Consider the following 13,925-nt stretch of genomic DNA (forward strand, 5'->3'; position numbering starts at 1 on the left):
CCTGATGGTGGAGATTGCCAGCGTTGTCCTGTGTATGAAACTACTGTCTGCTCTACACTTGTTGCAGGAATGGTCTCCACATCAGGTTACAAAGAGCCTGATGCCACTTATGACTTTTGTTCTCATTTTGCCCTGCCAGCAATGGATCAGGCACCTCGGAAGATCTGTTCTGGAAACTTGATGCCCTACAGACCTTCATTCGGGATTTGCACTGGCCCGAGGAGGAGTTTGGAAAACACCTGGAGCAACGCTTGAAGCTTATGGCAAGTGACATGATCGAGTCCTGCGTGAAAAGGTAGGTGCCCGTGAGCAAACCAGTTGTGTTTCTCATAGGAGCTCACAGGATGCAATGCTTTTTCTGTCTTTTGATCAATGAAGCTTCGCTTCAACCACCATTTATTAGTGACCCCAGCTCACCTCTGCCCAGCACAGGCGTGGTGGAAAGCCACCCTATTGCTGTGAGCTGTGGACTCTCCCAGGCAAGCACTTCTTTGTTGAGATTCTGGAGAGTGCATGTTCACAGTAAGGCAATAAATCACCCACTCTTTCAGGCTTTATATGTAGATACTTATTTTTGGTGCCCCGTGTGAGGTCAAGTCTTTGTAAATGCAGTTTGATGTCGATGAGGTTGAGTGCTGAAGGCATAGCCCTAAGAAAGATCCCAGCACCCACCTATAAAACACAGATACATGAAAAAAACAAGCCAAAAAGTGATCCAAAAAAGGGGATAGCATATAGCTTGGCATGCAGGTTTCACATCTGCCGCCGACTGAGAAAAGCTGTTGTATCATCAGCCACATTACAGGATATTCACCTGCAGGTCTTCCAAAACAGAGAGATTTCTTTCAAAAACTTTTAAACATACAGGCAGCTGTCATTCTGAAAGTAAAACATTGAGGCTATAAATTTCCAATCTTTCCACAGTAATTTATGTCCATCTGGCATTAGAGGTGATGAGGCAGGAGGAAGAAATGAAGTTTGCATTCTACTGTGCAGAAATTAATAGACAAAGAGACAAATCAAAGGAAAAATGGGTGCTGAATACAGCTGGTACTTGCTAATATTAGCTGCAATGTGTGATGTGGCTGTTCTGTACCACAATTGCCTGGCCACTCTGCAAGTGTGAGCGTGGCATTTATTGTTCATATGTTCCTCACAGTCTGGATGGTCTGGATGTGCAGTGTCACCGTAGGAGAAGGCACGTTTGGTCCCCAAGATGTAGGCAGGAGACTCGCCCGCTGGAAGGCAGACAGCTCAAGGCTAGCTGTCTTCCGATTCTGGAATAAACCCCAGTACATTTTAAGTGCAATGAGGTGGTCATGACGTCTTTGGCCTCAAGCAAGTCACCCTTTATTGCAGCAGCTCATCTTTGGTCCTTTGGCTGGCACAAACGTTGAGCTTCAGTTGTCCTCCCGTTGTCAGACTGTCCTTTAGGAGCAAACCCAGTGCTGGAGCTCTGCTCTCTGCTCTGCCCCTGCACCACCAGCAAAACATCTAATTTCTTTCTTTTTCTTTCTTTTTTTTTTTTTTTTTAATTGAAACCAAGGCACCTTTGCTGCACCTGCAGTGCAGTTATAGCTGTGATGTCCTACAGAAATCAGACCAGGTTAGCACAGCTGAGATAACTGGGAAAAATGAGCCAGTTTCCAGGTACAACTGAAGAAAGGCTTGTGTGCCTGAAAGCTGGGTTTGTTTTTTTCCCCAACTGCTTCAACCTTTCTACAAATATGTTGCCCCTCTGTAAAAACCTGGCCCAGCTTGTAATGGTATGCCTATATATAATGGTTCTGAGCATAAGTAAGTAGGAACATGCTCATCTCTGCAAGGAGATGGAAAATCCCAGTCATTTTGGGTCCTTTCAGTAATTATCAAGATTCTAGTCCCCGAGTCCAGGCTAAATCTGGCACTGGTAATTAAATCAGTTCAAATGCCACTGCTGATGTAAACCAATATGCTGCCTTCCCTATTTATATCACCTGCAAACAGGGCCTGGCTAAGGTTTCTTTAGCAATTTCGGTTTGACACAACATTTTTCTTCGCGTCTGTCTCTGAACTGTTGAATACCATGGAGGAGCCACCCCGCCTTCCGCACTTGGTTGTATTTTGGTGCTGTCAGGAAAGCAGCCCTCCAAGGAAGGCCTGTTTTGCTAATAAATCCAGGCAGGAGGACCTGTGTACCTGCTCAGATCTTATCCCAAGAAGGGGAGTTTCACGTTTGTAAATGAGTTTTCATTTACACAACCCTTGGGGGATCGTTCACAATCAGAGTTATTCCTGAGCTGCAGCTGATATTATTTGTTATTTCTAAATTGAAGCTCCTATGTTAATTTGTTGGCAGATTCTGTCTGATGTGATAATTGTTCTCTGTTAGGTTAGACTAGTGAAGTACCTCCGGAACCTGCAGAGGGGCTCCAAAGAAAGGCAAGGCAGTACCCACCATACTGCAGAGCATCCCCCTTGTTAGAGTCACTAATGCCTTGGTATTTTAAGATACAACACGGGATCACATTCTGCAGTCTTTGTCCCAGGAAAGCTCTTGGTGTAACAGGGTTTGTAACTGCCAGGGATGTCACATTTGAGCTCCGTGAAGCCTCAGGAGAGTGGCGAGGTGCGGGCTCATGCGATGCTTGTGCATGTGCTTCTATAAGTGTGACTGCACCCATGCACATTTAGCAGATGTGTTCTGGTGAACGCATGTGGTTCAGGAAAACCATTTCTATGAACTTACCAGAGAGACAGTTAGGAACTTCCAGCCAGCAAATACAATCATGTAGATGTAAAAATGCAATGATCTGGCTAATGTCCTCTTAGTCAAGCGATGAACGAGTTTCTGTTATTTGTAGTTGATATCATGGGGCAATAGGAACTTCCTTTAAGGCATCAGGCTTGCTACTTGTCTGATGTAATGCTAATGCAACCAAATTATAGGTGTGCATTGACACGTGTTTGTAACATCATCACACTGTTTATCAAGCCTGAGAAAGTAATCGTTTCCCTGAAACTGTTGCACACTTTATAAATAGTGTATATTCTGGAAAACGGGGGTTTTTTTGAACTGGAAAAACATTTTCAGTAAAAGCAGATTTGTAACAATTGCACTATAGCACTCCCAGCAGCATTCAGCTTTCTGGTTTCTCAGGCTCTTCTCCGTATTGTTTCACGTTGTTATTAATATTATTATTATTAGCCTCAGTATGTTTAAAAGGAACTGTAATGTCTTTTTTCTATTTTCCTTAACAGAACCAGGATTGCATTTGAAGTAAAGCTGCAGAAAACCAGCCGATCAACAGATTTCCGAGTCCCTCAATCAATATGCACCATGTTTAATGTCATGGTGGATGCCAAAGCTCAGTCAACAAAGCTTTGCAGTATGGAAATGGGCCAAGAGGTAAAAATGCAGGTTCTTCCTTTCACAGCTTTGGAAAGCGATGTCATGAGATTTCCTAGCTCCTGTTGTGCTCGTTTCAGAAATGTTGTATCAGTTGTGTATTTAGCCTTCTGTATAGTGTGTGTGGATGAATATGCAGGGGGCTGCTCTCAAATAAATCTAATGAATATAGACATTCGGAGTCCCTGCCACTTTAGGAGTGGCTTTTTGCAAGGGCTGTGGTATGCATAAGGTAACTTTTAAGCTTGGTTGATGCATGATGACCATATATATCGAGTCATTAACTGCACCTTGGAGCAGATGTCAGCAACACACTTTCTGTATGTAACTATTTTCTGTAGACAAACATAAGGTAAACAGAAGTGCCAAGTTGTTGCTGTGATGCTTGTAAGGAAGAAAAAAAGAAACACACCAAAACACCAAAATAGATAACTTCCAAAAGCAGATTGAAATTCCAGCAGCTGTGACTTCCATGAGTATTGGCTATAATAAGCACACTCGAGGATCCTGGATTCCCAGGTTCTTAATGACTCAAGTTTCCAAACAAAACCTGTTTAAATTAATTGCTGATATTGTTTTTCCTCTGAAGCCATAGCTGCAACTTGAAGTTTCTGTGGCATGATCTATGAATTAGATAGACATGGTAAATTGGACTAGATTAAATGCATCATAATGATCATTTTGCTACAGTGGCTTCAAGCCAAATTAAATATTCATATACCAGTCTAGAATAAATTCACAAATACTGTTTGGCTTTCCTACCCTGCTGCTTGTCAGCATTTGCTAGATAAGCCCTTTTGCTACAACTTTCCATGGTCAGATTTTGCAGTGAATCATTGCAAGTTGTTGGGGTTTTTAAAGTTGTTTACTGAGCAGACTTGCTCCAAAGGCCACTGAATGCAGCAGGGGTCCTTGCCCTGATGTCAGTGGTGTTTGGATTAGATTCAGCTCTTCTTTTTGGCTTTCTTATACATGTTTTGGTTATGACATTTTATTTGTGGCAGCCACCTTACAAGAAAGGTTTCATACTGCTCATCATCAGGTTCTTCCCTTGTCCTCCATGTCAGCTGCAGCAGATCTTAAGTGGGCTATTGTTTTCCAGACCTGGTCATGAACTTCCCTCACATTTTCTGTTCCATATTCATACCCATTTATCTCCCCAGATCCCTCAGCCTGCAGCTGCTGCAACATCTGCCCTGGCAGTGCCCCGTCAGCCAGGAAGGGCTGTGGTTGCAATGCTCTCCACTGCAAACCAGGATCAAACCCTTGTGCATTACACTAGCACAGTCCCTGGGGGGCAGGGACATTTTGGAGATCAAGCAGACTCTGATAGCATGGCAAAGCAAGCTCATTGCATTCAGAAAAGTGTCAGGTTAAGCCTTCAGATGGCATGAGACTGATAACTCAGCCGTGTCTGGATATAGCATGACCAGGCACTTGCTGCTTTTTTCTGTGGGAACTTGTGATGCTCTGCTTGCCACAGGTTCCTCCAAATTTTGAGCATCAGTCACAACGCACATTCAGCCTGAGTCAAACTGCAAGTGAGAGGGGAGCAGGCGGCAGCGCAGCTGTTTCTCTGCTGCTCCCAGCTGCAGCAGGGTTAGCTCTGCAGATCTGCCTGGGCTGCTTCAAGGAGGTGTTTGGTACGGCAGCTTGGAGCCAGCCTGACTCCTGTGGCAAGCAGCAGTTGCTGGGGCATGAGGTTTTTAACAGATAGCTGAACTAATAGACCTGTAAAGCAGATGTAAATTGTCGGTGCATAAGTTACCATTTAGGGCTGCAGTATTTTATACACCCTCCCTTTTTTTTTCCTTTCTTTTTGTGAGTGTTACTACCTCCCCCTCCATTCCTTCGTGCCACTCCATATTTCAGCTACCTCTTCCTGAAGCTGTCTAAAACCTCTGTGCCAAGGTGGTTGTGCTGTGGGGGGTAAAAGTTAACATATAGACCTGTTATTACAGTCTGCGAGGGGAGGACAAAATGCCACGCTGCATCTTCCAGTCCCCAGTAGGAATGATGAGACAGTCAGATAAACAGCAGAGGGATGAGAATTCGGGTTATGAGCCTGTGTTTTACTCTGCAATTTGGGGAGCTGGGGCTGTGCATCTCTGAGTCCCTGTGTCCCCCCATCCCTGGTGTGTGCCAGCCACATGGCTTGGCCAGGGCTGCCTGCAGCCCCAGCGGGGAGGGGTGGACAGGGCAGGGGAGACAGGCACAACTCGCTGACGGGTCCCTCCATCAGTGCCGCAGCCACCACGTGGCTCCTAAAATGCGTGTTCCCTTTGCAGGCAGCTCAGAAACAGCAAACAGGGCTCACATTGCCCATCGTGGTGCTCAGGCAAGGGCATTTGCCCAGACCTAACTGGAGAAGACATTTTGATAGTAACAAACTGCCGATTTTTCTGACAGTCCAAGCTGTATGTGGGCAGAGACTCTCTCGACACGTTATTTGACCTCGCTCCTGCGGTTTCTCTCCCACCCCAAAGACCTTCCCTCCACGACTACCTTCAGTTACACTCACTTTAACAGATACTTGAATGCATTTTGCGAGCATTACCCTGTGAAACAAACACCCATCATTTCATTTCCATTTCCTTGTCTCTAAAGGCAGCTGTTAAAACATTTGGTAAACATACTTTACCATCTTAAATATTTATTTTTCCTCTGAATTTTTAATACATCTAAGGGGATAAATGTATGTATTAAATGTTTCTCAGTTGGTCTAGTATGTTTCTATTTAATATCTAAGGTCAGATGGTCCTTAGAGAAATACAACGTACACACAATCTGTTACATGACAAGGCAAGATACTCATCACATAAAGTCAAGTTGAATCATTGTAGTGCACTGATTATGGATTGTAATAATTGAGCTAATAGAAAGCCACAATGAACTCGATCGAAAGCCAGGGCTATGCTGGGTAAAGCAAACCAGCTATGCGATCTTTAACCTTGAGCATTTTCACAAGAGGTGTAGAAGGAGCTGTTAGAAATGCTGGTTTACGAGCCAGGCATCTGTGAAAGCAGCACCAGGCAGTCGTTTTCCAAACCGCCGCCTTCTCCGACTCCATCCTGGCCGAGGCTCGTCTTCCCGAGGTGGAGCTGGGGCTGCAGCACCGGCAGCATCCTCTCCTGCGCTCAGAGCTGCAGTTTTGTTCTGTCAGGCCTCTTGCTTGCTTTTTAAACAAGCTTTTAATTGAAAGCGCATCGGTCAGTGCATTTCACAGTGTATCATTTTGAATATAGCTAGCCATTTTTTAATCAAAGCTCCTGACTTACCTAACGAAAGCAGTTAGCTAAATCCTTGTCTTCCACACATGCAGAAAATGCAGTCACAGAAGGAAAATGTCATGGGGAAGACACCCCCAATACATGCACAACCCCTTCTTCATCTCCCTTAGGGGGTCCTGGTCATGTGTGCCAAGGACGTCGGCAGCTCCTACCTGCACCCAGCTGTCACAGGTCCCTGTCACCCCATAGCTACATCTGCAGCTGCGCTGGGAACAGCCAGGTCAATCCTGAGAGCTGATAAGGGCTGTCTCTGTGCTGAGCAGATGAATCATAACTACAGTCCCATGATGAACTCATGTATGTCTTGACCTGCAAAGCAGGACGTGGAAGCGGGAACAGCAAATGCAAATATCACATGCTTGTTCGTGTATGTTTTTTGCCTCCGGGTGGGCCCGGCAGATCGCAGCCTGTCCTCCCGCGTGGGTGAGGACATATCTGAGCAGCCCCAGCCAGGACGTCAGGTGGGATGTGCTGCACCACGTACCCCTGCCCTGCCCGCCCTGCCCTGCCCCTGCAGCAGGGCTCGCGCCTCAGCCGCATCCAGCCCTGGTGAAGGGTGTGCAGAGGCCCCGATGCTGAACCCTCCCTGTCGACAGCCGGTTGCCTTCCTCTTCAGAGCAAAATAAAACCCCAAGAGACTGTCAGTTAGGTACAATCTGGCCCCTTCCCCCTGTTCTACTGCCTGCAAATACTACAGTGAAAGGAGGTTTTGATCATGTTTCATTTTCCATTGCTTATTGTTTCTGTGCATGATGCTGCTGTTCTCATACGTCTCTTTTTTGAAAAGATTTTGGTTTATTTATTGTTTATGTTCATATGTTCTTTTTCCTGTCTTTTGCACTTTCCTCTTTATTTCTGTCCCCAATCATCTGAAAAGTTTGCTAAAGAGTGGGTAAGTGTGTCCTACTTTTATTTTCTTTTTTCCAAATTCCTGTATTGATATGTTACTGTCATAGAAAAAAACATCCCTAAACTGTAGAGCAGTTCAGAGAAAACCGATCAGACACTGAGGCCAACATCTAGCATTTGTAAAGCCCTCACAGTCTTCCTTCCCAAAGTCTGATTAGTATTTAAAGCAGATTTGTCTCTTTCAATGTGATTTGATGTTAACATTTTAAAACAATATTAATGCCAAGTGGTAATGAATATAGTGACTAGCACCAGTGCTTGAAATGTTTGACTGAAAAATCAAATGTTTTGTGTTGGAAAGCAGTCATAATCAGTATTTTCTCAGTCCATTGAAAATAAGAATATACTGTATGTTTTCGCTAATTAAATCTTGTATTGGAAACAGGTCTTTTCTAAATTAGTAGAAGACTGTATTTTAGTACCTATTCTAGCCATATTGCAGCTGATTGCATCAGAGCTCCCAAGCTAAGAAAGGTTTGGCATGTGAAGAAATTGGGTTGAAGACTCAGAAGTGCTGATGCTGCAGGCGCTGGCGGTGGTCAGCCCATCCTGAGCTAGTGCCACGGGGTCTGCTGTCAGCCGGGGCGCGGGGCTGCACTGCCTGCTGGCTTTTGCATGGGACAGAAAGGCTCGTCTGGGTTTGTTGGGTGTTTTTTAGATGTATCTTACAGTCACTGAAGCAAAGCGTTTAAACGAGTGCTTAATTTGAGCCACGCGCCTGCTGAGCCCAGCGTGTAACGCAGGGTCGGCCCCTTTGCTGCAGTAGATGGGAAGGGCGCAGCAGCATCCCGGTGATTCAGCCCCCCGCGAGCTCCCTGGGGCAGCCAGCCCCCCCCGCTCCCCGGCCGAGGGCTGCGTGGTCGGCGGTGCCCTGGGCGAGCGCTGCCAGCCTGCCACCAGCATAGCTCATCGTTGGGTGCGGTCCATGTGCAACACAAACAGGATAATGCCCACAGAGCTGAAGCCAGAGGACCCCGGGGTCTCTGGCAGCGCAGGGTGCTGGTGCCCACCGGGGTGGCAAAGCCTCTCCTCCGACATCCGCGTGTGGCTCCCGGAGCTGCGGGCACACAGAAGAGGGCATGGTTTGCCCGTGCTTCACAAACCGATGGAAGATTCTCCTGAATTCAAGGTCTCTCCTGCAAGTGTAAGTAACCGCTGGCCGCTGTAGTGGAGCACAGGGTAATAAGCTGCATAATTCTTCGGTTTAATACTGCGTGTTGTGGTTTGCCGAGGGGAGAGGCTGACAACCGTAGAGCTCTTGCCTGTGATCAATGCTAATATTTTCCTTCCCCCTCTCCTTTTATTTTTCTTTAGCACCAGTACCATTCAAAAATAGATGAACTAATTGAGGAAACCGTCAAAGAAATGATAACACTCCTAGTGGCAAAGGTAACCTTCGGCTTCAGGTGAAGTGATTCACTGTTAACATTGCATTTTTAATATGTGTGTTTCCATTAAAATGTGACACATTAAGATGTTGAATTGGCTTCTTGTTTCTCACAGGCAAGATCATACATCTCCCAGTCTTTTCATGGTGACTCTTAGATGATTAGGAACTGTGTGAGATGTAATACGCTGCTAGCAGGATTGCTGTACTGGGCCAGAAGTGGTTTTAAGGAACGGGTGTTATGTTAATGGGGTAACACCCCATGGTCAGCATCACCCCACGACACGGAGGGTGGCTGCAGACAGGGGGTGGCACTGCTAAATGCTGCTACCTAGATGTTGGGGTGGCATGCAGAGATGGTCACCACTGCTAGCATAAGGTTGTACGGACAAAATAACATGTCTTGTGCAAGATGGCCATATGCTCTTCTAAGAAATTAATTTAGAGGTGACAGTGGTGGGAAATACATTCCAAAATGTCAGGTTTAATTGTTTGGAAATTGTTTTTCATCAGTCAGCTCCTCTAGCTCAGCTGCCAGCATTTCCCTTGGGTGGTTGTGTGGGTCTGGTGCACTGTGCTAACAGAGAGGGGAACTGATATGTAGGGAGAAAGATGGTGTGTTTTCCTCTAGTTTCAAACTTTCTGAGAACAAGTCATCCCTATTATACAGTGGAGACCTTTAAACAAAATCCGCCAACATATGCCAGTTCGATTCTTCTGCAAGAATACCCAGCTAGCTGCGTGCTTGACACTGCATACTGGGAGCAAGAACCACCGACTTCCCTGTCTGGAGAGGCTGTGCTGGCTTCTCCACATGCTGCACTCACCTCCCGGTCCCAGCATCATCCTTGACACCAAGGAGTGTCTCCCACCCAGCAAGAGGTGGACCACGTAGCACCTGAAGGGCAATGCACCTTCCAACCCACTCCCCAGCCCGCTGTGCTCAGGGACAGGTGGTTCGTTTCTTTGGCAGTGCTGAGAGCTCCACTGGCTTCTTTGAAATTGATGCTGATTTTTACACCCCCCTTCAATTATTAAAAATAATTGCAGTATTTTTTGTCTTTGTAGTTTGTCACCATTTTGGAAGGAGTCTTGGCCAAACTGTCTAGATACGATGAAGGAACTTTGTTTTCTTCTTTCCTGTCATTTACTGTAAGTACAGACTATAGTTGCCTTTCTTCCTTTTTTTTTTTTCCCTGAGTTGTAATCTCATGCTATCCCAGGACTAGATAAACTACGTAATAACTCTGCCATTCTGTGATGTTTGAACACTGTAACCGTCACATGAATGGACAAACAACCTGTATGCAGAGATACAGTACATAAAACACCCAGGATGCATAGGCCACCGTATTGTAGCACCGAGTAAAGCCATCTCCAGTCATCTTTCAGTTTGGTGGAGTTTATTCCGTTGAGGATGTGTATGAAGATGAAAAAAATCATTGCACCGTACATGCAATCTCCCTAACTAAAGAAGTTGCTTCGTTGCCACCTTGCATGACATGTGTGTTCCTCTCGGTGTTCTGTCCTTAACAGTGGCCATCTTAAGTAGTAAAAAGCAAAATAAGGGAGACATAGGGAGCGCTTTTGTGTTTCTGAAAGAGAACAAGGTAGGGGAAACGTCACAAGGTTGTGCAGCACAAGGTGCCTCTAATGCCAGATTTCTCCCTAACATCGCAGAACTAATCCACAGCTCATCCCATTACGTATTTCCTAGAAAGGTGCAGGACAAGAACCAGATCCATGCAAAACTGGCCTCAGTATCCAGCAAGGGTTCAGCAACCAGAGCTATAGTCATGAAAAGGTTGTTGTTTTTCTTTTGTTGTGGCAGCTTCTTAGGAAAAACAGATTTCCAAAGGTCTGCTGAAAGTGCATGCCAGAAAGTTTACAGGAGTGTCTCTTTGCAAGCACAGCTTCTCATATCTCTGCTCACAGACAGGTGTGCACCCAAATGCACGTGTCTGGGGTTGCTTGGAAGGTTACATTAACACTTTCCCCCACCACCCCTTCTGCCTGCACGTGCAGTCTGCGCTCAGTTGTTCACAGAGGCTGGGCGGGAGGCAGAAGGTACTGCTCTGCAAACAGGGAAGGCTTTCCAAAATCTCGTTCAGTAGTTTTAGCTACTTGCAATTGTTTGTTGTTTGCCACTCTTGGGCCCTTTGTGCTGAGTTTGAGGCAGTTTTGTAGGAGCTGTTTGGAAACAGGGCTGGATGTAGGAAGGCTTAACAGTGGCAGCGAGAAACTGCTCGCAGGCAGCTGTGTGCACACAAAGTCTGGCAGCTTATTTCAACCACCACGGGGTTCAAACTAAGAATTTGGAGTTTTCAGGTGTGCTGGAGACACTTTGTTCTTTGGAGAAGGAGGGGAAGGGAAGGTGTCCCACTCACTGCCCTGCCCTGCAGCACAGCTCTTCTTACAGCCCTGGGGCTGTGCTGGTCCCTGGCCAGGGGGATGCAGGAGAGGGCTTGGGGTGGATACCTTCCCTCGCTCCAGTGCTGTGGAGGGTGAGGAGATGCTCGTGTGCCAGCAGCAGAGGATGTGGAGGCGGCAGCTTTCCAGGCATCGGAAGTACCGGCATCAGCCCGGGTAGACAGTGTAATGTGCAGCCCTTCCTTCCCCATGAATCCAAGCTGTTCCTCGGTTGATGCTGCGCTGCTCCCACCACATCCTACTGTTTATTCTGCCGAGTGCTGCTCCCTTCGATTGCTGAGCAAACCCCCCAGCCGCGCCTGGGCTCTGGGTGCCTGTGAGGAGGCAGCACGGAGGTCCGTGGGGTTCAAGCATCCTCACTCTGCTGCTGCTCGGACACTTACTGACAATTAACTGCCCCAGCAGCAGCAAAGCAGTCTGTCCCGCTCTGACCGCCCCACAGCCTTTGAACCTGGCCCTGTAGCTTTGGTTTCCTGAGCTTCCAGCCGGGAAGAGATGTGCATCCGAATAGTTACTGTGTGTGGTGTGTGCAAGTCCCCAGGAAGGTGCCAAGCCCTCGCCCCCAGCAAGGAGCCTGGGCACGCTGCAGAGGAGCAGGATTGCTCCTTTCCAGGCAAGGCAGGTCTCTTGCCTTGGCCTGCTTGTTTGCTGGGAGCCACTGGGCAGCACCAGCCACAAGAGGAGGCTGAGGAACAGCCCCGACCCCTTCGGCACTGGGCTTAAAAAGTCTCCCTTGCCTGCAGTAGTAATGTGACTTGCTGTGTTTAGTCTTCACAACAATAAATAGAGAGACTCTCTCTTGTTACAGCATGCTTGCACCACCTCCCACGTTTTCCCTGTCTGAACAAATACAACAAAGTGTGATGGTCCAAGCCGCCGAGCTCTAGAAAGCATTAGTCTCCCACCCCCTTCCACCGACTTCTTTCATCGCGTGTTTTCCAGGCGCTCTGCAAGTGACATGTAATCGGGGGTCTTGTGACAGACAGTTTTATCACCTAGTAGGATATCCTCATTTCCAATTCTTGCCTCGAAATTCAAGATAAAATTAATGCATCTGTTGTCCTAATAAATTCTCACTAGCCACTTCTCCTTGCAGAGCACTTTGAAAGGGAAACACCCTTCTAAATTTGGCCAGACTTTTTTTTTTTTTTTTCTCTTTTCTGTTTGTTGCTACATTTAAGTGCATCTCAGCAGCAGCAGCTCAGGCCTTGGCTGGGCGTCTACATGTGCAGATCCACTGAGTCACAGGAATGACAGCTGCTAAAATTCCCTTTAATCTGGATGGCCTCTGTAGGCGGAGAATTACACCTACGGTAATTAAAACTAAAGACTGTATATTACCCAAGGGAGACAGAAGTAAAAGGATCTTATTTTTGTTCTGCGCAAGATTTGTATGGTAAACTGAGACGTTTCATGGCAAAGTCACATACTTTGTGAAAAACGGCAGCCTAGCAAAAATCACACAACATCTGGCAGTTTGGAAATTTCACTAAATGTAGCCAAATCTGAGTTTAAAGAAAAACAAGTAGTTATTCTGATTAAAGGGGAGTGGGCAGGAGAAGCAGCTCCGTTTTTTTGTGGGTGGAGGGAGGAGATCGCAGGAAGCTGCCTGAGTTATTCGTGTCACCTCTTGGCTTTGGAAAGTGGTTTGAGATGGTGGCGCTAAGCTGGACCTAAAAGTGCTAAATCCACGCTCAGCTTGCAGGTTTCCTGGGCTGCTGCTGCATTCCTTCATGCCCTGTGTGATGACTGAAGGTAGTACAGGTGCGTGGCATGGTGCCGCCCCGAGCGCGGACCCCAGCTTGAATCCTGCAGGCTGTCAAGCCGCATCCTTTTCCGAGCTTTTCTCCTGGTTGTTTAGCTCTGCTGCTCAGAAAAAGAGCTCGCTGGGAGCTAGCTTGGGCAGCCCTGCCTGCGGCTGCTCCACACCGGCGTGGGTATGCCGCGACTGCCTGCTCCTCCGGAGCTGCAGCTGTTGGCCGGGCTCCAGCCGCCTTCACGCGTGGAGGCTGGGGCTCCTCCGCTCCCGTTCGGCAGGAGCAAGGGATAGCGCTTTGCTACCTCCCGAGAAAGTTGTGAGGATAAATGCAGTGAAAAGGCGAGGTGCCCAGACGGCTGGCTGGAAACGGGGATACCTGGTGGAGAGACAAGTGTTTGCCCTTCGCTGGGAGCCAGGGCTTGGCGCTGATTTTGCCACCTCCTTCGTAAACTCGTGTGCTGGGACCTGCCCCGTCCCCTTCCACCCCCTCCGACAGCCAGAGCCCGGCTCGCACCGCGGCGGCAGGCGCTGGGCACCCTCCTCCTGCCCTTCCCTCTGTGCTTGCCCCCTGGCTCGGCAGCCCGGGCGCTGCCAATACTTGCAGCGTTCACCTCGGCAATTAGCACCAGTCTGGTCTTTTGTATCGCCTCATTGTGCTTAATTATGCACCCCCCACACACACCATATGAGTGCTTCCACCCACTCTCACATTCTGTCTCACACATACATTCATTCTCTCATTCGGGACACATAATTTATTCA

General features: G+C 47.4%; 1 protein-coding gene across 24 annotated transcripts in view; it reads left to right on the plus strand.

Moving 5' to 3' along the window:
• Positions 1-13,925, plus strand: part of CADPS (calcium dependent secretion activator) — a 220,803-nt gene that overhangs the window by 180,118 nt on the left and 26,760 nt on the right. For 13 of the 24 annotated variants that reach the window (XM_040589456.1, XM_040589457.1, XM_040589458.1 and 10 more), the window contains 5 exons: positions 140-295; positions 3,241-3,388; positions 7,556-7,570; positions 8,902-8,976; positions 10,043-10,126. In XM_040589456.1, coding sequence (XP_040445390.1) covers positions 140-295; positions 3,241-3,388; positions 7,556-7,570; positions 8,902-8,976; positions 10,043-10,126 — 478 coding nt within the window. The remainder of the gene's footprint in view (positions 1-139; positions 296-3,240; positions 3,389-7,555; positions 7,571-8,901; positions 8,977-10,042; positions 10,127-13,925) is intronic. The other 11 variants (XM_040589459.1, XM_040589460.1, XM_040589476.1 and 8 more) reach the window with 1 other exon arrangement.

The sequence above is a fragment of the Falco naumanni genome, chromosome 4 (genome assembly GCF_017639655.2).
Source record: "Falco naumanni isolate bFalNau1 chromosome 4, bFalNau1.pat, whole genome shotgun sequence".
Taxonomy (NCBI): Eukaryota; Metazoa; Chordata; class Aves; order Falconiformes; family Falconidae; genus Falco; species Falco naumanni.